The 20,808-nt window shown below is 44.4% G+C and overlaps 2 protein-coding genes and 1 non-coding gene across 12 annotated transcripts in view; all 3 read right to left on the bottom strand.

Annotated features, from left to right (window-relative positions):
- The window catches only part of mpped1 (metallophosphoesterase domain containing 1), a 45,635-nt gene extending 34,409 nt beyond the window's left edge, over positions 1 to 11,226 (bottom strand). For all 6 annotated transcript variants that reach the window (XR_008089017.1, XR_008089013.1, XR_008089014.1 and 3 more), the window contains exons 1-3: positions 10,958 to 11,226; positions 6,827 to 7,290; positions 5,967 to 6,148 (exon numbers count right to left, since the gene is read on the bottom strand). Coding sequence is in view for 1 of the 6 variants with exons in the window: in XM_052492021.1 (XP_052347981.1) it covers positions 5,967 to 6,148; positions 6,827 to 6,999 (355 nt within the window). In the remaining 5 variants the exon portion in view is untranslated. The remainder of the gene's footprint in view (positions 1 to 5,966; positions 6,149 to 6,826; positions 7,291 to 10,957) is intronic.
- A 1,062-nt stretch (positions 11,227 to 12,288) lies between these two features.
- Positions 12,289 to 20,808, bottom strand: part of LOC118372254 (signal peptide, CUB and EGF-like domain-containing protein 1) — a 147,211-nt gene continuing 138,691 nt past the window's right edge. For 3 of the 5 annotated variants that reach the window (XM_052492015.1, XM_052492017.1, XM_052492018.1), the window contains 10 exons: positions 19,823 to 19,939; positions 19,359 to 19,535; positions 19,046 to 19,240; positions 17,851 to 18,012; positions 17,184 to 17,351; positions 16,897 to 17,058; positions 16,044 to 16,241; positions 15,688 to 15,840; positions 15,426 to 15,505; positions 12,289 to 15,280 (listed from right to left, as the gene is read on the bottom strand). In XM_052492015.1, the coding sequence (XP_052347975.1) occupies positions 15,128 to 15,280; positions 15,426 to 15,505; positions 15,688 to 15,840; positions 16,044 to 16,241; positions 16,897 to 17,058; positions 17,184 to 17,351; positions 17,851 to 18,012; positions 19,046 to 19,240; positions 19,359 to 19,535; positions 19,823 to 19,939 (1,565 nt within the window). In that variant the 3' untranslated portion in view covers positions 12,289 to 15,127. The remainder of the gene's footprint in view (positions 15,281 to 15,425; positions 15,506 to 15,687; positions 15,841 to 16,043; positions 16,242 to 16,896; positions 17,059 to 17,183; positions 17,352 to 17,850; positions 18,013 to 19,045; positions 19,241 to 19,358; positions 19,536 to 19,822; positions 19,940 to 20,808) is intronic. The other 2 variants (XM_052492016.1, XM_052492019.1) reach the window with 1 other exon arrangement.
- Positions 17,505 to 17,577, bottom strand: trnak-cuu (transfer RNA lysine (anticodon CUU)). Its single transcript has one exon. It is a non-coding gene; the product is annotated as a tRNA-Lys (tRNA).

Below are 20,808 nucleotides of genomic sequence, written 5' to 3'. Positions count from 1 at the left end.
CTCTCTTTCTCTCCATCCCTCCCTCTCTCTATCCCTCAGCCTCCCTTTATCCCTCTCATTTCCTCCCTCACTGTCCAGTGTTTGTGTGGGTGGTTTAATACAGACCCAGTGCTAACAGGGTTAGTTAAGGGGAGTGATCTGCTGTCTGAAGGGACCTGTGCTTGACTAGATACAGTGGAATGTGCTCTATACTGGCCTTTACAATAACCCTCAAATCCTCAATATCCTAGAAGCCGAGGAGGGCGGTTAGTCTGTGTGTCTGTGTGTGAAGCTTCCGGCGCTCCCGCCACCATTGTTCTAGTGTTCCGATGGGTGGTCCTTGCCCTTTGAAGAGGAAAATCCCTGTTTTGACCAAATCCATGGCATGTCGAGGGGGATTTACTGCCCTTTGTGTGTGTGTGTGTCTGTGTGTGTGTGTTGGTGTGTGTGTGTACACGTATTTGTCTGTAAGTCCAACTTGTTCTAGCTGCCCATCGACATAACAGTGTGTATCTACCAGTACTTACTAATAATGTCTCCTGCACATTCAATCAAGTCATTCTATGCCATAACAGCCTAGTTGCATTGGTTTGTCTACAGAAGCAATAACTACTGTTTATAAGAAAAAAGACATGTTGAGACTCAACCTGGTTTAGCATTACAACGCCCATTCAGTGTGTGTGTGTGTGTGTGTGTCTAATCCCTCCCACCTGAACATGAAGCCATGAGGCAAATACACTCTCCTGTTTAAACACCACCCACACACCGCACTGGCACATACACAATTGAAAAAACACACAGAAACACACAAAAACACAAGCGACTAAGCAAGCAATGCTTCCAAAACACACACTCTGCCCTCACACAGTACATCCCAGTAATCACACACACACATTTCATTTGCACCCGCCACCCAAACGCAAATCCGACAAAGACGGTAACACCATCCCCGGTCTAGTAGGTGGTCTCTGTCGTTCCTCTCACTCTCTCTCTTCATCTCTTGTTTCAGTCTTTCTCTCTTGCTGTTCCACTTCCATACCAAGCCCAGCACATACAGAAGACACAGCATCAAAATAGCAGCCTGTCCTGTTCTTTGTCACACAATGTCACATCAATATTCATCCAGTGAAAAGGGTGATGAGTCAGAATACAGCCAGAGACAGAGATACCCCCACTAGGCACGCATTACACTGAACTCAAAAGTGACTTTATTTTCTTACTAGCTCCGACCTTGCTTATAGCTACTTCATTGAAGAAAAATATACTTACTGTGACTGAGATATGTGGTTATCCAACCTAGCTACACCACAAGACCAAATGTATGTGGACACCCGGTCATTGAACATCTCATTCCAAAATAATGGGCATTAATATGGAGTCAGTCTCCCCTTTGCTGCTATAACAGCCTCCACTCTTCTGGGAAGGCTTTTTACTAGATGTTGGAACATTGCTGTGGGGACTTGCGTCCGATCAGCCACAAGAGCATTAGTGAGGTCGGGCACTGATGTTGGGCGATTATGCCTGGCTTGCAGTCGGCATTCTAATTCATCCCAAAGGTGTTTGATGGTGTTGAGGTCAGGGCTCTGTGCAGGCCAGTCAAGTTCTTACACACCAATCTCGACAAACTAGTTCTGTATGGACCTCGCTTTGTGCATGGGGGCATTGTCATGCTGAAACAGGAAAGGGCCTGCTACAAAGTTGGCACAGAATCGTCTAGAATGTAATTGTATACTGTAGTGTTAACATTTCCCTTCACTGGAACTAAGAGGCCTAGCATGAACCATGGAAAACAGCCCCAGACCCTGCCCCACCAAACTTTACAGTTAGCACTATGCATTGTGGCAGGTAGCGTTCTCCTGGCATCCGCCAAACCCAGATTTGTCCGTTGAACTGCCAAATGGTGAAGCGTGATTCCTCACTCCAGCAAACGTGTTTTCACTGCTCCAGAGTCCAATGGTGGCAAACTTTACACCACTCCAGTTGACACTTGGCATTGCCCATGGTGATCTTAGGCTTGCGTGCGTGCGGCTGCTCAGCCATGGAAACCCATTTCATGAAGCTCTCTTGTTGGAAAGGTGGCATCCTATGACGATGCCACATTGAAAGTCACTGAGCTCTTCAGTATGGGCCATTCTACTGCCAATGTTTGTCTATGGAGATTGCATGGCTGCGTGCTCGATTTTATACACCTGTCAGCAATGGGTGTGGCTGAAATAGTTGAATCCACTCATTTTAAGGGGTGTCTACATACTTGTATATATAGTGTATCTTAAGATGAATATAGTTTCCAAGATCATTAAAAATACAAACTTTACTTTACTGTAACCGATCTAAAAAGTTAGAACCAAGCCCCCCTCATCATCCACACCTCTGCAAACTACCCCAATTTACCGTAGGCATGCGCCAGTGTCAGCACCCGCAACATAGCTCTGAGCTCCGTACACCTCACCCCCTGCATCAGATGCTCCCTGGCATTCCACACTGCCAACAAGTAACAAAACAAACAAATTTCACCTGCCCCAACAAGTAATTACCTAGACAGTCCCTCCAACTGTTGACTACACTAAATGTAGGTCCCCTCCAAGGTACACCAGTCCCCCTGGACATAGAAACAACAAGTGCTGCACTGTCTCCTCCTCACCACTGATGGATCAAGGTGAGAGAGAGAGAGAAGCCTGTGAAGAGAAAGACAGCACTCATGAAATGTTTATGATTGTATTTTCTATTACTGAGCTAAGGAGGGGGTTGGGGAGGGGTCATGAAGTGGACACAGAGTGCCTACACGGCAATCACATCATAGGAGTCAGCCATCTATTATTCAGGAGAAAAGGGGAGCAGAGGGGAACAGGTGCTAAATAAAGAGCAGTGCCATAGACACAGGAGTCTCTGAACTCTACAACCCAGAGAGAGACAGCCAGAGACACAGAGAGACACCCAGAGAGACACACAGAGAGAGACCTAGAGACATCCAGAGACACAGAGAGAAAGACACAGGGACACAGAGAGTCACAGAGACACACCCAGAGACAGACAAAGACACAGAGACACACCCAGAGACACAGAGAGATACCCAGAGACACAGAGAGAGACACACAGACAGACACACACAGACAGACACACAGAGACACACAGAGACACAGATAGAGACACAGACAGAGACACAGACAGAGACACACAGACACAGACAGACAGACACAGAGACAGACATACACAGAGACACAGACACACAGAGAAACACACAGAGATGCACAGAGAGACAGAGAGAGACACAGAAACACAGAGAGAGATACCCAGAGACACAGAGAGACACACACAAACAAGACAAAGAGACAGACACACACAGAGACACAGAGAGAGACAGAGAGACACAGACAGACACACAGACATACACCTAGAGACAAAGCCATACAGAGAGACACACAGACACACAGAGACAGAGAGAGAAACACACAGAGACACACAGAGAGACACAGAGAGACAGACACAGAGAGAAACAAAGAGAGAGACACAGAGAGAGACAGAGTGAGAGAGACAGAGACAGAGAGAGACAGAGAGACACAGAGAGAGACAGAGACAGAGAGACACAGACAGAGATACAGAGAGACACAGACAGAGACACAGAGAGGCACAGAGAGACAGAGAGAGACACAGAGAGACACAGAGAGACACAGAGAGAGACACAGAGAGACACAGAGAGAGACAGAGAGAGACATGAGAGAGAGATAGAGAGAGACAGAGGGAGACAGAGATATGGGAAGATGTGCAAATACAGAGTAAAAGACCAAGGTAGAGATAGAAACAAGGAAAATAAGAGTTAAGGAGCAAATGAGAAGGAAAGAAAGAAATGGACAGGGGAATAAAGAGAAGTCCGAGAGAAAAGAGGAGAATAGAGCAGAAAGTTAAGAATGAAAGCAGCTCAACTCTTGACCCCTGTTGGACCCAGAAGCACAATGAGATCCATATTTAACCAGCGATGGAGAGCAGGCGGCAGCACAGAGAACATCTACTACTGGATACAGTCCCCACTCAGCGACCCTTCACCATCACGCGATGAATGAAGACACCACTGGAATCTAAAGCAGAACCTTCTTTCTCATATCCACACGCAGGGACATTATGCACACACGCACTGCAACGTCACCCATGACTTAATGCATAGTACAGGTTCATCATATGGTTTGCGTCTTCGGTGTAATTTTTCTAACCTGTATTGATTCATACTGGGCTGTGAAGTCTTAGCAGCATCAGTGTGTGTGTGTGAGTACACTGTGTTATAAGCAATGAAAGCTGATCAAAGAGAGCGTTATTGGAAAGAATTGGACTGAAGTGGTGCTGTATATCCTCTCTGTGTCTACCTCTCACCTTCTACCTATTTTCTCTCCCCTTTCTCTCCTCTCGGAATCTCTTCATCCCATCTCCTTTTCCAGTTAATCTGACACCATGCCTAACAAATCATGATTACATGCCCTTCCACCAAACCAGGTCTTTCTTAGAATCCACAAAAGTCATTTTCACTAAAACAACAAGACCTCTGTCTTCTGGGTCTCAAGGGACCAAAGCTGAGGATAACCAGCTAAAGATAGACCTTCCATGGGATGAAGTTCAACTCTACCTCCCCATCTTCCCCGCTGTCTTCTACAGTCACACCCCCCTCTTCTCCTCATCTCCTGCAGTGTGCACCAGCTCTGACAAAGCCTTGAGCCCCTGCCAGAAGAACCGGGAGGAGCCTTCCTGCTAAAAATACTGAGAGAAGGGAGGGAGCTGCCACAATGCCAAGAGGAGAGAGAAAAAAAAGAGACCCATATCTTCATAAAGGGAGGGAGAGATAGAGGAAGAGATAGAAGAAAAAGAACCAGACAAAAGAAAAGACAGAAGTAAAGAAAGAAAGAAAGAGAAGACAGACTTTCCGACAAAGGAAGAGAGGAAAGAGAGGACGGTTGGAATGAGTGTGTTCACCTGGCAATATGACAGTGTTTCCCTACAGTGTGTTTTTGTACCGAGGTTCATCAGGTAGAATGAAAGCCTAATGCTGAGGCCAATGCTGAGCTCTCACTGGAGCCAGACTGCAGACACAAAGCAGCATGAGCTATACATTCATCCAGAGAGAGCGAGAGAGAGCGAGCGAGAGCGAGACAGAGACAGATAGAGAAAAAGAGATAGAGAATGGAACAGGAGAAGAATACAGATTATAAATATTTATACGAACGAGCGGGAGAGAAAGGCAGCTACAGGAAAAGGAGAAAGAGAGAAACTTCATAAGGCACACCGGGCGCGTTTGGCGGGTTTTATCTTCCTCGCAGTCTCTCCCGCCAGTCGAGGCGTGGGGCGAGCAGGTTTTCAGCTCGCGCTCCCCGTCGACTAGCCTTGGGGGGGCTGAGCTGCCATCCCGTCTCCCCCTTCTTCCCCCCTCGAGCTTTATCCTTATCCCTCTGCTCTCCACCCCCTCTCCTCCCATCGCAAAGAGACAGGCGCTGGAAATAGGAATCACTGCAGCACGCTGGCTGGGGCGGCACACGGCTAAGAGTTGCAATGTTCTGGTTCTTACAAGATCTCTTAAGAGTTAACGTTGGGTTCATGTTTTATGAAGACAGTAACAGTAACGTGTGCCAACTATAATGTCACTGCTCTAAGTATTGAACATGAACAGAGTGGGCAGTTTCTTCTCTGTTTCATCTTTTTATGTCTTTTCATCAGGTATCCCTCCATCCATGACATATTTTCTTTGACGTTGAGTGAAAAACACATTTTCTAATTTAATTTGTGCGTAATACATAGAAATATTTTCACTGGTGGCAACTCTTGAGAACTGGCTCTTCTCAATGTCCATTTCTCATTTCACTTCAACAGCAATAAACAAGGAAGAAAAATAATTCAAATAAGATCTATCACATTTGAAAATAAATTGTGCACCATTTAAAAAAACAAAAATCTGTAGTACTAAACTTTGACGTGGTGTGATGTTGCTTAATGTGATTGGTCAGTCTTACCTAGCCAATCGTTGAACTTCTTGACCTCAGAGGGCAGGCCCAGCTCTGTGAAGTCTCCAGCATGGATGAACACGTCACCGTAAGGCATCTGAATGGCGTCTGTACGGGAGTGGGTGTCTGAGATACACACAAAACGGGTGTAACCTGGCGGCTTGGGAGTGTCATGGGGCAGGGGGTCCACCCTAAAGTAGAGAGAGAACGAAGGAGAGTGAGAGAGAGAGAGAAAAGCGTGAGAAAGACCATGGGAAAGATAAACAATGGGAAGTCTCAAAATGAAGAAGCAGAGTTGCGGTGTTAATGTAGGCTGGATCCGTATCCATCACCATCCCTTATGGAAAGTTAAAAAAAGAGAAAAAGAGAGAAAAAGAGAGAAATTAAAAGAGGGGAAAAAACTGTGAGAGGTCAGCCACAACAAAGGCGAAGGAATGGTAGAAAAAAGAAAGAAAAGCACAGTCCTGTGGGAGTTTCCGTGAGTGTGCAGCAGCCCCAGAGAGTCTCCAGAGGGAGAAGGGAGCTGGTGAATAACAGTGGCCCACTTTAGTGAGCTCTCCTCCAGGTACACAGCAAGCCCTAAACACTCCAACATCACACAGAGACCAAAAGAAGGAAAGAGAGACAGAGAGAAATGGAATGAGAGAGCAAATAACAGCAAGCAGAGAGGATGGGTCCCAAAGAAAAAGAAAGAGGGAGAAAGGGGAGAGACAGGAATAGAGGAGGGCTTGGGAACGGAGATAGACAGAGACCAGGTGTCTGAACATATGTAGTGTGTATCTGTATGCCAGCTTATGTGTATGTACATGTATATCTGCAGGGGTGTGCGTCTGCCTGCCTGCCTGCATGCGTGTATGTGTTCTACTTACATGTGTACGTGTGGGGGCTGGAAGCGTCCCTGGTTGATGTTGTAGAAGGTGAAGGCCTGGGTGGGGTTGGTGCTGTATTCATCCACCTCGACAGCTGCCCTGCCTGCTGCCCGCTGGGCCTGGGACTGCTGCTGCCGCCGCGCAGCCATGATCTCTGACAGGGTGAAGGCCATGCTTCTGGAGCCTGGGCCTGGGCCGCTACTGGGCTGGGGAAGAGGTGGGTTGGGCTGGGGCTGACCCACTCTGGGCTGGCCTGGGGTAGACGTGGTCTGGCCTGGGCTGGAGGTGGCCTGGTCCTGGCACACACAGTAGTTAGGACTGGGAGTGAGGCCTGCTGGAGCGGTCAGGGTTGCAGGTTGGCTCACCAGAGAGAGGCCCTCTGTCACAGCTTGGCCCACCTCGGAGAAACTCTGCTGGGTTGCTGAGTGAGCATGTCCCCCCTCCACCTCAGTGTCCCCCTACTCCTACACACACAGAGAACAGAACCACTGAGTAGAAATACAACGCCAATCTGGATTGCACAGTTAAGACTGTAAATAAAACACTATCCACCAAAGCAACATAACCCAACCCCTAAGAGCATCTAAGGCTTTTACACTGTCAAGCAGATATCACATTTACTACTGCCTTTAAATTACAGCTCCGCTTCTGGGATTCTAGGCGGATTTCATACGGATCCTGAAAGATGGTGAGATGGTGAGATGGTGAGGGAGGGATGTAAGGAGAAAGGAGGGTGATCATTTGGGGATGAGTGGGGGAGCTGGATTTATCCTGGATTATGCTGCTATGTCAGTGTGCCACCTCATTCATGTGAAAACGGCCACACACCATTTCATAATTACACACACTTAACACCATGACTCACACAGGCATACTCTTGTGTGTGTCCATGCATGTATATATATGTGTGTGTGTGTGTGTGTGTGTGTGTGTGTGTGTGTGTGTGTGTGTGTGTGTGTGTGTGTGTGTGTGTGTGTGTGTGTGTGTGTGTGTGTGTGTGTGTGTGTGTGTGTGTGTGTGTGTGTGTGTGGCAGTGCCAGAAGTCCTCACACTGAGTGAATGAGAGCAGAAGGGTGCATTGGCAGATGCTGAGAGCATGGTACGCAGTGAGAATAGAAGAGGATTACACTGGCACTAGGAACAAAGGGAACGGGCCGTATTAACATGAACAGGACCTTGACTACATGAAGAATGATGAAGAAAGATGTAGCAGAGAACATGGTGAAGAGGGACGGTTTGATAAATGAATAGGCGTGAGGTGGAATTGATTGATGCACTCTCTTCTTTGGCACAGATGACAGACACTCAGATTTAACGACTGTGAGAAGCAGTCCCATAAAATTGTGCGACAATGTTCCTTCGTTTCACTCGTAGGCTATTCCACGCCCTGGTACGGACACACACCATTAGTCATGTATGTTGGTTAGATTCTTTATGCTGTGTAAAAAATGGACTGTGTATGTGTATGTATATATATGTGTGTGTAGGCTACAAGTCCTGTTGACAGGTTATGACAGATGCCTACAAGGCTATAGCATACAGCACTGAGTGTGCACGTCTGGCTCAATTTGAATTTGACAAGGCATTGGCAGCATTCACACCTGTCCCATGCTAGCATAGTGATAGAGGGACACAGCCATTACATGAGAACCACTCTGTCAAATGAAGAGAACAAACATTACAAAATCTAAATTTGACAAAGTAATTCACATCTGATTAATAAGACAATCAAGAGCCACTTCCAAGCAATCTCGCATAAACAAGCAGTTGATTTGTCTCTCTAATTGAGACATTTAATATGAAGGTTTGGTTTCTTGTTTTCACAATAATTTTCATTATATTTGAATTTTGTCTAGTTATCTGACTAAATGTTACTAAACTAAATTGCAAACAAATCAATCAAATCAGATATAATGTCAAGCCTTTATTCTTGGGTGTTAGCCTACTTCAGAAGGCTATTTTGTGTAGTTTAGTAGAGTATTGTCAACAAAACACAAAGGCATGGAGATTAAATAGTTGTCTTTGTCTTTCTTAATGTTAATAATATTGTAAACTGTTCAAATGAAAACTATATATGTAAGACATTGCTTTTTTGGTATTAGTTGTATTTAGGACCCCAAATAAACTGTCACCAACCACTTGAAATTTGATCGTGACATTGACCAGATAGATATAGACTATGCAGCTGAGTGAATGAGAGCAGAAGGGTGCATTGGTACTAAGACTCGGTTCCGTTGTCATCGGGGGATTTGGGCATGGTGGTTCTGCTATTTGGATCTAGCATCAAACACAGATAAATGTTTTACATTGCCTTCAGAAATTATTCATATACCCTTGACTTATTCCACATTTTGTTGTGTTACTGCCTTAATTCAAATACCCCATGATCACAAAGTGAAAACATGTTTTTCCAAATTTTTCCAAATTTATTGAAAATGAAATACAGAAATATCACATTTACATAAGTATTCACACCCCTGAGTGAATACTTTGTAGAAGCCCCTTTGGCAGCGATTATTTTGTAAATTTTTATTTAAACTTCATTTAACTAAACAAGTCAGTTCAGAACAAATTCTTATTTACAATGACGGCCTACCAAAATCCAAAAGGCCTCCTGCGGGGCCTGGGATTAATATATAAATACGATATAAATATAGGACAGAACACATATCACAACAAGCGAGACAACACAACACTCACAGATTACAGCTGTGAGTCTTTCTGGGCTTTCCACACCTGGATTGTGCTACATTTGCCCATTATTCTTTTCAAAATGGTTGTTGATCATTGCTAGACAACCATTTTCAGGTCTTGCCATAGATTTTTGAGTAGATTTAAGTCAAAACTGTAACTCGGCCACTCAGGAACATTCACTGTAATCTTGGTAAGCTCTATTACGTTTATTTTTTTTATCCTGAAAAACTCCTGTCCTAAACAATTACAATCATACCCATAACATGATGCAGCCACCACTATGCTTGAAAATATGGAGAGTGGTACTCAATAATGTGTTGTATTGGATTTGCCCCAAACATAACACTTTGTATTCCGGACAAAAAGTGAATTACTTTGCCACATTTTTTCAGTATTGCCTTGTTCCAAACACGATGCATGTTTTGGAATATGTTTATTCTGTACAGGCTTCTGTCTTTTCGCACTGTCAATTAGGTTAGTATTGTGGAGTAACTACAATGTTGTTGCGCCATCCTCAGTTTTCTCCTATCACAGCCATTCAACTCTGTAACTGTTTTAAAGTCCCCATTGGCCTCATGGGTAGAAATCCCTGAGCAGTTTCCTTCCTCTCCGGCAACTGAGTTTGTTAGGAAGGATGTCCATATATTTGTAGTGACTGGGTGTATTGATACACCATCCAAAGAGTAATTAATAACTTCACCATTCTCAAAAGTATATGCAATGTTTTTTTTTTACCCATCTACCAATAGGTCCCCATCTTTGAGAGGCATTGGAAAACATCCCTGGTCTTCCTGGTTGAATCAGTGTTTGAAATTCACTGCTCGACTGAGGGACCTTACAGATAGTTGTATGTGTGGGACACAGAGATGAGGTAGTCATTCAACAATAATGTTAAACACTATTACTGCACACAGAGTGAGTCCATGCAACTTATTATGTGACTTGTTAAGTAAATTTACTCCTGCATTTATTTAGGCTTGCCATAAGAAAGGAGTTGAATACTTATTGACTCAAGACATTTCAGCTTTTCATATTTTATTAATTTGTAAAAATGTCGAAAAACATAATTGCACGTTGACATTGTAGACCAGTGCTCCCCCCAAAATATATATTTAATCCATTTTAAACTCAGGCTGTAACAACATGTGTAAAAAGTCAAGGGGTGTGAATACTTTCCGAATTCACTGTACATCATGAAAGCATTCTGGTGGACAACCTAACACAGAGAAGAGAGTGATCCACATCTTGGACTAGATATACTAGACATTAGGCTACGTGAAGTAAAACACATTTCCGACAGAAAAAAAATACACATTAGAATAGAATTGAAATCCAAAATCTGTTTCGGATTGTCATCCTACTAATCCTGTAGCCTGCGACACAAAACATTGGCAACACCAATTTGCAAGCAAACAGACACCGCCGCACCAAACCTACCTGGGTTCGCCCGGTCTCCCCGTCGGATGAGCTGAGCCTGTCCGGTTAGGGATGAACCAGTGAAGTGCCGTGGGTCTGATAGAGGAGCGGACGGCGGAGGGGGGAGCAGCTAGCGAGCTGCGCTGGTCGGTTTGAAAGTGCAGCGCGTGGTGCTCAGGTTTGCGCTTTGGCTCTCCCAGAAACACTTCATCTCCCGCCTCTTGTGCTGAATGTGCTCGAGCTCTGTGTTTTCCCGCCTCTCCCTGATATGTTCTGGAGCCTTCTGTTGGATGAACAGCTCAATGTGCGAAGGGGAGGTCTGAGCACAAATCAATTCATGTCTGACAGACAGTTTGAGCTGTACAATATCAGAGATTCGTTTCTGTTTTTTCTATCATTTCATCTACCACAGATGCAGAATTAAACTGCATTTCTTTAAGACCAATGTAGAACCATCGATGTGGTGATAAAATACATACATTTTACTTTATATTTTCACATCTGGCCTAGTTTCATCCTTACCATAGCCCTGTGTTTCTCAAACCTCTTCTGGATTAGTTTACCCCAAGCCAGTTCCACTGACTTTTATGTATTGTAGTACAAGTACACTTGAGTCAAGTTGGTCAACTAATCATTAGGCTATTTGAATCGGGTGTGCTAGTTCTGGAATAATGCAAGATTACATGATGGATCTGCAACCCAACTGACCTTGGCTTCAGGGGAACATTTAATTATTTTCAACAGAATACAGTTGCAAAAAAATACTATGAAAACACATTCTTATTCATAGCCGATGTCTTTATAATTTGTGTAAATGCGCCACTGCCTGGTTAAACATTTGTTGTCTTTGGAGACTTGGGCCTATTACTAAACTCAACTACTCTTGAAAACACAATTTAAAATAAGAAGCTAAAGTCAATGAAAAACAAACTAGATGTCCTCAATCTAAACTCTGACTTAATTCATTAATTAATACACAATGAACTTTAAAAATGGATGCCGGTGCCGAAAGAGAAATATTGTAAGAAAATAGGAGAGGCATGAAGATAAGGCCTTATCTACACATTTGCCACTCTCTCATTTGCCTGGAGATTCTCAGCATTGATAAAGTCCTGTAAAGTTCAAAAGAAATCACCAGATTTGGCTGTCAGACTCATTTAATGCTGCAGCTACTGTAAGAAACAACAATGCTAACTTGGCTGTGATGTGAATTCAGCCAGCTACATTTTCAGGAAACATATTTCAGTGTGTGTAAGGTGCCCTGCAGTCACCCATGGAGACAAAAGATGCTAGATAATATGGAAAAGTGCAAAGTAAAGTGTGGCAAGGGAAGATCACAGAGCATGGTGGAGTTGTTTTTCTGCTACTGTTTATTTGAATTGGTTCTTTACTGGATTTTCATGGACCAAACAATGGCAAAACACTGTGATACAGTTTCTCTCTTTGGGTACATACAACCGACTAACACAAGCGTTAAAATTATCCCTCTATAAAATGGACTAAAGTACCTACATACAATATCTCTCTTTCTCCACCTCGATCTCACAAGCTACTCACACACTGACACACACTGTCTCACTCTCTCACACACATACACAGAACATGCACTCTTTCTATATCACACTGTCTCTCACACACCCACACACACACACATACACACACACACACACACACACACACACACACACACACACACACACACACACACACACACACACAATAGAATACATTCTCAGGAAAAGTCAATCATAAAAAATGTTGCATTTCATACCGATTTTCATCATCATCATCATCATCATCATCATCATCATCATCATCATCAAACACACTAAACGCCCAAAACATCCCTCAACAGAAAGTGGGTGCACTGTACCAACATTAGCTACACCTCTGCAGGTGACAACCATTTTGAGTGGACTGAGTGGACAAACACCTTGGTTGTATCTGAAAACTTTAGCTGTCAAATCCATGCTTCCTCCGCCCTTGTTAGCTCAATTCCACTCAAAGCTCATTGGAGGAGAGTTTGCAAGGTCCCTCCCCCAGACCACCTCCTCCAATGAGCTTTGATTTGACGACTAGTAAAATTTTCTGACACAACTCTACACACAACAATGGGGGTTACGATTAGACTGGAATGAACAGGTTCTGGATCAGTGCTAGGGCACAAAGCAGACTTTATGAATGAATGACTATTTCTGATCCCATATCAGTGGCCTTCAGTATATGGCCTATAGGTTAGAAGATACAAGCCATATAATTATGCTTATCATCCTTGTGTCCAGCACAAATAATTTAATTTGTTTATAACCGTGTAGTAGCAGTTTAATAGGTCTGTAATAGATGTGCTGTATAGGCAATTATAAACTTGTGATAGGCTGACAGCCGTGGTTTATCAGACCATATGCCACGGGTATGACAGATTTTTTGTTGTTGTACTGCTGTAATTACATTGGTAACCAGTTTATAATAGCAATAAGGCACCTCAGGGGTTTGTGGTATATTGCCAATATACCACAGCTCAGGGCCTTATTGCTTAAACGGACTCTGCTGGGAGAGTGTTACAAGGGGGAGAACAATGAAAGTGTATTTTGTCAGAACATTTGACGAGTTGAGGTCAGTTGGGGCGCTTTCTGGGTTATGGTTACAGTTGCAAGTGCTATGTACATACAGATACTCTCATAGACATCACAATACTTTCAAACAGACCTCTGTCTCTCTGCTACTACATTCACCTCCAAATCAACAGTCTCGTCATCATACAATACATATTTTCTCCACTTGCATTGTGCAGAAATATAAACAAACTAACATATTTGTTACAGATATTAAATCAACAGTCTAGGTTGATGACTTACATAAACTGTGAGAAGTCCAAATAGGACGGATTGAGAGTGGACACTCGTAAAAAGCAGGTGGTTTTGAGTGTGCACTTAGTGCCATCATATAAGAAGCTTTACACAAAACACCCCTTTTCTCTGGCAGCTAGTCAGGAGAGTCTTAAAGGGATGAGGCAGAGTTAGGAGATGGGAGCACACCCACAACTAAAATAGTAGTGGGTCGTTAAGGACATTTCCCTTTAAATTATTACTTACTGGGAATACTGCTTTTCAGGCCAAATGTGTGGATTTGATGGTGTCTGTCTAAACAATTGAACGCTGGGTTTTTTCTTGTGGTGAGAACAAAACGGGACATATTTTTGTCTCTCTCTTTGCTACAACCAAGGTAATACATTTCTATACAACACAAAACATAAGGAAAAATGTAACTTAGATTTTTTTTTCTACAGTTCACAATATAAAATTCAAGTGCAATTAAAGTTCCAAATATTAGTTACATCACATACAATACTCTCTATAGCAACGACTGTTACTTGCAGGTAGTTTTTTCATCTTGTTATATATCTTTAAAGAAAAGTGACTTTTTGGAAAATCAAACTTATTCGTTCACTGTACTCAGTTTGAGGTGGAATTGTCTGGGATGCCGAAATCAGAAATGTCTTAATTTCCCATGTGAAAATGTTGATGCAGAATATGATATAAGTGCACCAATCATTTTTTTGTGCACGCCAGGGGCCTTTTAAAATAACAAAATAAAGATACATCTATGTACCTGCGTGTGACATCACTCTCGCACACCATCTGCGTGCACATCTACGTGCACATACGTATGTTCACACAAACACAAATATACATACGTACATAGATACACATACATTTTACTTGTAGCCAACATGTCTGTACGTACATATATATCAAACATCCATGTTGTGGGCTTCTGCAAGTTCTAACACATATAAATATAACCAAAACAACAACAACAACACAAAAACAAACCAAAACAGAATTACAGGGGAAAAGCTGGAAAGTTAAAACAAGGACTGCAGGGGGAAAAAAGACAAAAGAGGAAGAGATGGTTCTCTGTTCCTGTGCAGAGAATGCTGGGATTGCGATTCAGGAGGAACTCTGGGTAGGGTTGGGGGTGCAAGAGAAGTGTTTCAGAGTAGAGGGTGTAGAAGAGAGGGATAGATTGGCGGGGGGCGGTGTAGGAGAGATGTAGGGGTATAGACGTAGGGATTAGAAGACACATGGGGATGTTGACAGGGTAAGGACGTAGGTGAAGGGTCGGGAGGAGTAGATGGTGGAAATGGGGAGTAGGGTAAGCGTCTGGGTAACAGACAGGGGGCGTAGCAGCTTATTTGTACGGCCGTAGGAACCGTGTGACTTTGGAGCGCAGCAGTTTGATGAATGAGCGGGGGAACATGTCTTTGGACTCCTGTGCAGTGTACCTGAAGTAGTTCTGGGGGTGAGCCAGAACATCAAACAGGGCTTTGATCAGTTTTTTATCCTGCAGGGAGGAGAGGGGGAGGGAGGGAGGGAGAGACAGAGAGCAGGAGTTATCAGTGAAGATAATATACTATACACTGTATAGTATTATTTATTAATTACAATATATAATACACAGTAATGGGACATAATGAAGAGTTGTTTACTTTCAGTATCTCTTGGTGATTCTCTGATGCGTAGAGTCTGCCGTCTCGGACAATGTCCTCTATCAGCTGCTGGTAGTCCTCTACAAAACAACATACAGGAAGAAACACAGGGTTACATTACTCAGCTGACACAAAAAGTTTATTAAGATTCCACCATCAAACACACCATGTCACACTGTACATTATAGTTGACTTAATAAGGCACTGTTGAATGTTAGGGAGTCTGAGCAGCTTAGAAGTGTAGAAGTTACAGCAGACTGACCATCGTAGGTGACATAGGGGACTTGGAAGCCCTTGCCACTGTTGCCCTCATTGGACTTGAACTGGATCCAGAGCTTGCGGGAGCGGGAGGTGAAGGCGATTGGCCGCTCGTACGTCTGACACGTCTCATAGGTGGTGATGGAGGTGGGCAGGGCTAAGGGACGAAGAGGGAGGGGCTACATTTAATTGACAGACAGGTGAACCAACCAAGAGTTGAAATAATACTTGATGAATATTAAGATAGCAAGATAGACTAACTACAATAATGTAACAATCTAATTGCCTGGCTAGCTGATGAAATTAAATATCATGCTGTCTGATTGGCTGGCACAGTAATGATTTCCTGGTTGTGCGTACCACTCTTCCTCATGACGAGCACATCTCCACACTCGTCTTCGATGGGGAGGAAGATCTCAGGCACCACGATGAGGATGCGTCTCTTGTGAGGGGGGTTGATGGTCCAGATACAGTCTACATTGGACGGGTAGTCCCCGGGGTAGTTAGGAGACTCAATAAAGCCTGTAAAGTCCCCCAGCTCACCGCCACACACCTGGTCTAAGACAGGGAGAAGAGACTTGGATGAGTCAGGAAGCACTGGAGACTATGGCTTTGAATTGAACTAATTTAGCAGCAAGGAACATGTTTATAGCTTAGATCAGTGCTTCTTCTTTTTTTGTAATAGTAGAATGCACAAGGTAACATGTCTAAATTGGTTAGTGCATTATCAGTTCCTCTTGTCATGTCAGTCATTACATACCTCAGAGAGCTATTTATAACTTGTCAGAAATGTCCAGATCAACTAGCCCATGTCAGCTATTTGTCTTTATATTTAGGTTTTTTAGTCCACAGATATTGTTGTCATTTCTTTGTCACTCAAACATCACATGAATACACATTAGACATGGCAAAATGTATAGGATTGCAAGAAAATTTGCTTCAAAACTGAAACATTTTCTTTGAACCCCATGACATAATGAGTAGAATTGCAAGAAATAAGCTTTAAACCTGCAAAATTCTCTTGTGTGAACAGTTTGCCATGAACAGTGATGTGCCTATAGACATGGAGCACGCAGGGGGCGCCAGAATGTTCCCCAATGCTGGGAACTGAAATGTTTTAGCACGTGTCACACCAAGACAACTTGTCATTTGAGTCTTCTAACCATGTGCAACACTAAAATAATTCACTGCACTAATGGGAGACTGGCCTTACTCTTGCAGTGAGAGACGTTCGTGGCTCCGTCAAAGTCGGTGGTGGTGTTGCCAGGGCAGGTGATGCAGTAGTTCTGTCCAAACTCTGACTGGTAGGTACCGGCTGGGCAGCGGATACAGCGGTGGTTACTGGAGTTGTAGTGGTGTCCAGGAGCACAGTGGACTACGGAGAGAAACACACACACAAACATGAGAGTAATACACTCTCTCTCTCTCTCTCTCTCTCTCTCTCTCTCTCTCTCTCTCTCTCTCTCTCTCTCTCTCTCTCTCTCTCTCTCTCTCTCTCACCTTTGGCCTCACAGTCCCTGAAGGCGACAGAGCCCTCGTACTTGGTCATGAGGCCCCCTCCACAGGGGAAGCAGAGTACACGTCCAGGCTCCGGCTGGAAGGAGCCCAGGGGACAGGGGTTACAGGGACGGAACCCATCTGACGAAGACTGACCAGGCGGACACTGGCCTGGGAGAGGAAGAGATTTTACAAGGCTCTATAACGTACATCTCTTCAACTGACCTATAATGTTGGAAGTAGAACTTCAATGTTTAATGAGATGGAGTCAGTTCCAGAGTACCGCTGGTGAGGTTATGAAATCCCTTGTGAATCAAAAGGAACCGCCCAACGTGGGGCTCGAACCCACGACCCTGAGATTAAGAGTCTCATGCTCTACCGACTGAGCTAGCCGGGCTGATCTATCTATGGAATCCTGGGTCTTTGCTGCTATCTAGAGGACAAAGTGGGAAACAGACCATGGTCTCCAATATAATTGGAATACTGTTTAATAACCACAGGGTGGTGCCAAACCACAGCGGACATAAGACTGCCACAAGCGCGCACACACACACACACACACACACACACACACACACACACACACACACACACACACACACACACACACACACACACACACACACACACACATACACACACACACACACACACACACACACACACACACCTCCGCACTGGGAGACGTTCTTGGCCCCGGCGATGCCCTGTCCCTCGGTGCTGGGGCAGGGTTCACAGGACAGCTGGCCCACTGTGTCCTGGTATGTACCAGGGGGACACACGATACACTGATCATGGTCTCCACTATAGTACGTCCCCACACCACAGCTCACTGAGCCAGGGAGAGAGATAGACATACACACAGAGAAAGAGAGATGAGAGAGACATGTTTAGCATATCATGGTATGGTATATCCCACATACACTGCATAAACAGAGACGGAAGTTGGCTTTAGCCTACACACACTGTGTCAAACTGCAGCTGTGATGTATAGGCCAAAATAAAGTAAACCCCAACATAAAGTGTCTTAATAGGGTGTTGGACTACCACAAACCAGAGCAGCTTCAGTGCACCTTGGCATAGATTCTAGAAGTGTCTGGAACTCTACTGGAGGGATACGACACCATTCTTCCATGAGAATTTCCATAATTTGGCGTTTTGTTGATGGTGGTGAAAAACGATGTCTCAGGAGTCACTCCAGAATCTCTCTTAAGTGTTCAATGGCGGTGCATAAAGACTGGGGAATTCAGTTACGACCTCGTTGTTTTTAGCTACAGAGTTCTTAAACTACGGCGCGCGACCTGGTTCAATGTGCCAGTAAATCAGCACAATCGACTTTTCCCGTTTTTCAAATTGCCGGCGTCTTAGAGCTAGAATTGGGATCGTGTAGGCCTATACCGATACAAAAAAAAAGGAGTAAAGGAGAGTAATGTACAATACGCCGAACGTAGCAAAAAAGGTATTTGTGGTAAGTACATGGGGCAACCATCTTTATGCACATTCACCATTGGGTTGAGATCTGGTGACTGAGACGGTCATGGAATATAGTTTACATCGTTTTCATGCGCATCAAACTATTCGGCGACCACTCAGACCCCCCTGTGGATGGGGGCATTGCGATAGCAGACAAAACATAATGGGCAACTGGGCCTGCCCAGCATTTTTATACATGACCTTAAGCATTATGGGATATTAATTGTTTAGGAATTGCTCAGGAACCAAACCTGTACAGAAGCACCTGCTTTCAATATACTTTGTATCCCTAATTTACCCAAGTGTTTTTCTTTATTTTGGCAGTTACCTGCACATGGAACAGTAAGCTACAACAACTCCATATCCCAGGATGCCTTGCACAGGATGCTCACCACACTTGCCGTCCCGTAAGACCTGTCCGGTGCTGCATTGCTCAACGTGCAGTGCAGGTTTCTGGGCCACCTCGTACTCGGTACCAGAGAACTGGATATAGAACTGCTGCTTGTTGATGGACTTCCTCAGGGTCCGCATGGCACTCTGTAACCTCTGCTTCATACGCTCCCTCACACACTCCACGTTACACGAGTCTGCAGAGAGGAATATACAAGCACACACACTCGATATAACAGAAAACTCACATTGCTCACACCCATACAGAAATAGGTTACAATCAGCACACACACACACACACACACACACACTGACCTGAGGTTGCACAGTCACACTGACCTGAGGCTTCCTTCATCTCCATCTCAAACTCAGCTGTGATGTGGGAAACCTCTTTGGAAGGGGACTTGCGTCCACGCCGCCGTTTCTTGGACGAGTCACACTTCAGATTGACAAAGGTCACCTGGCAGTCGTCAGTACACGGGAGCGGACCCCCTGACAAGAAGAAGGGGAGGATGAGGAAGAAGATAAGAAGAGGAAGTTGATAGGATGCTGTTGTGCATTGTTTAGTATTGTTTGTTTCGGAGTTATGGCAGGTGTAAGGGCACAGCTCAGGGCACATCTAACTCTTGGTTTATTATTACTGCTACAGTATCTTGCATCGTGTATACCTTCTTAGTCTTAGTTCGGTCTGTATTACTTGATGCTGTACACTCTAAGTTAGGAGTAGCCTGTGCTATACAGTACAGTTTGTACAGTCATTTAGGAGTAGCAGGATTTACCTTGCAGGCTCGGCTTGGACATCTCTCTGTGTTTTTCCTTGTTCCTGGGTCTCAGGTGACACTTGGCATCTTTGACCTTGAAGCGGGCCTTCTGCTTGATGGGCGGGGGTAACGTATCTTCATTTACATCAAGGAGAAAGACACACAAATATACACTAATGAATGACCTTTTGACATCCTATGAATAACATCATAATTAGGGACAGGAGTTTTATCCTGATCACCTGACCTGACCAACTCCGGGCCCTTAATGATGGTCCACTGCCCATGGCACATGATAACACACTTCAGAGCGCATCTCCAGGCCACCTTTATTGGTGTTCCCTGGTTGAGGTGAACTTTAGGTCAGAGAGGAACTAACACAGCCAAATGCTTCATCACGCTCTGCCTGTCTCTCTGGCAATAAAGGCAAAACCAAAAACCCACATCGTCCCGGCGATCAGCAGTCCAGCCGACACCAGGGAGGCTTGTAGACGGAATGTGTGTGTTTGTGTCTGTTTGTCGGTCATGTATTGGGTGGTCGGGATGGCTGTCCTTTTAACGAGGTGCTGGAGACACGCAAGGGTCAGTGTGTGTGTGTGTGTGTGTGTGCGTGTGTGTGTGTGTGGTTATGGGTACGCTGAGTGGATAGGAACATTGAGATCGGAGCCAGGTAAACACACAGCACACTGAGAGGCCATGAAGGGCTGTGTGTGTGGCTCTGTCCATTAACCACTAACAACATACTCACCAGGACACCACTGGCTCCAGTTTGCTGCTGAAAAGCAGAGGCGCTGAATGGACTGAGCTTTTAGTGGTTTGGGACTCCACATAAGCTGTCTTGATCATCATCATCGTAACCATCATCATCGTCACCACCATCATCGTCACCGTCATCATCATCATCACCACCATCATCATCGTAACCGTATTTCATATCACTTAACACTCACACCCCCAGCCAGATGGTGAGACTTTATATCTCTCCATCTCTATCTCTCTCACAC

This window comes from Oncorhynchus keta, chromosome 33 (genome assembly GCF_023373465.1).
Source record: "Oncorhynchus keta strain PuntledgeMale-10-30-2019 chromosome 33, Oket_V2, whole genome shotgun sequence".
In the NCBI taxonomy this organism is placed as follows: domain Eukaryota; kingdom Metazoa; phylum Chordata; class Actinopteri; order Salmoniformes; family Salmonidae; genus Oncorhynchus; species Oncorhynchus keta.
Note: the sequence above shows the minus strand (reverse complement) of the source record. Positions and strands in the feature narration are given on the sequence as shown.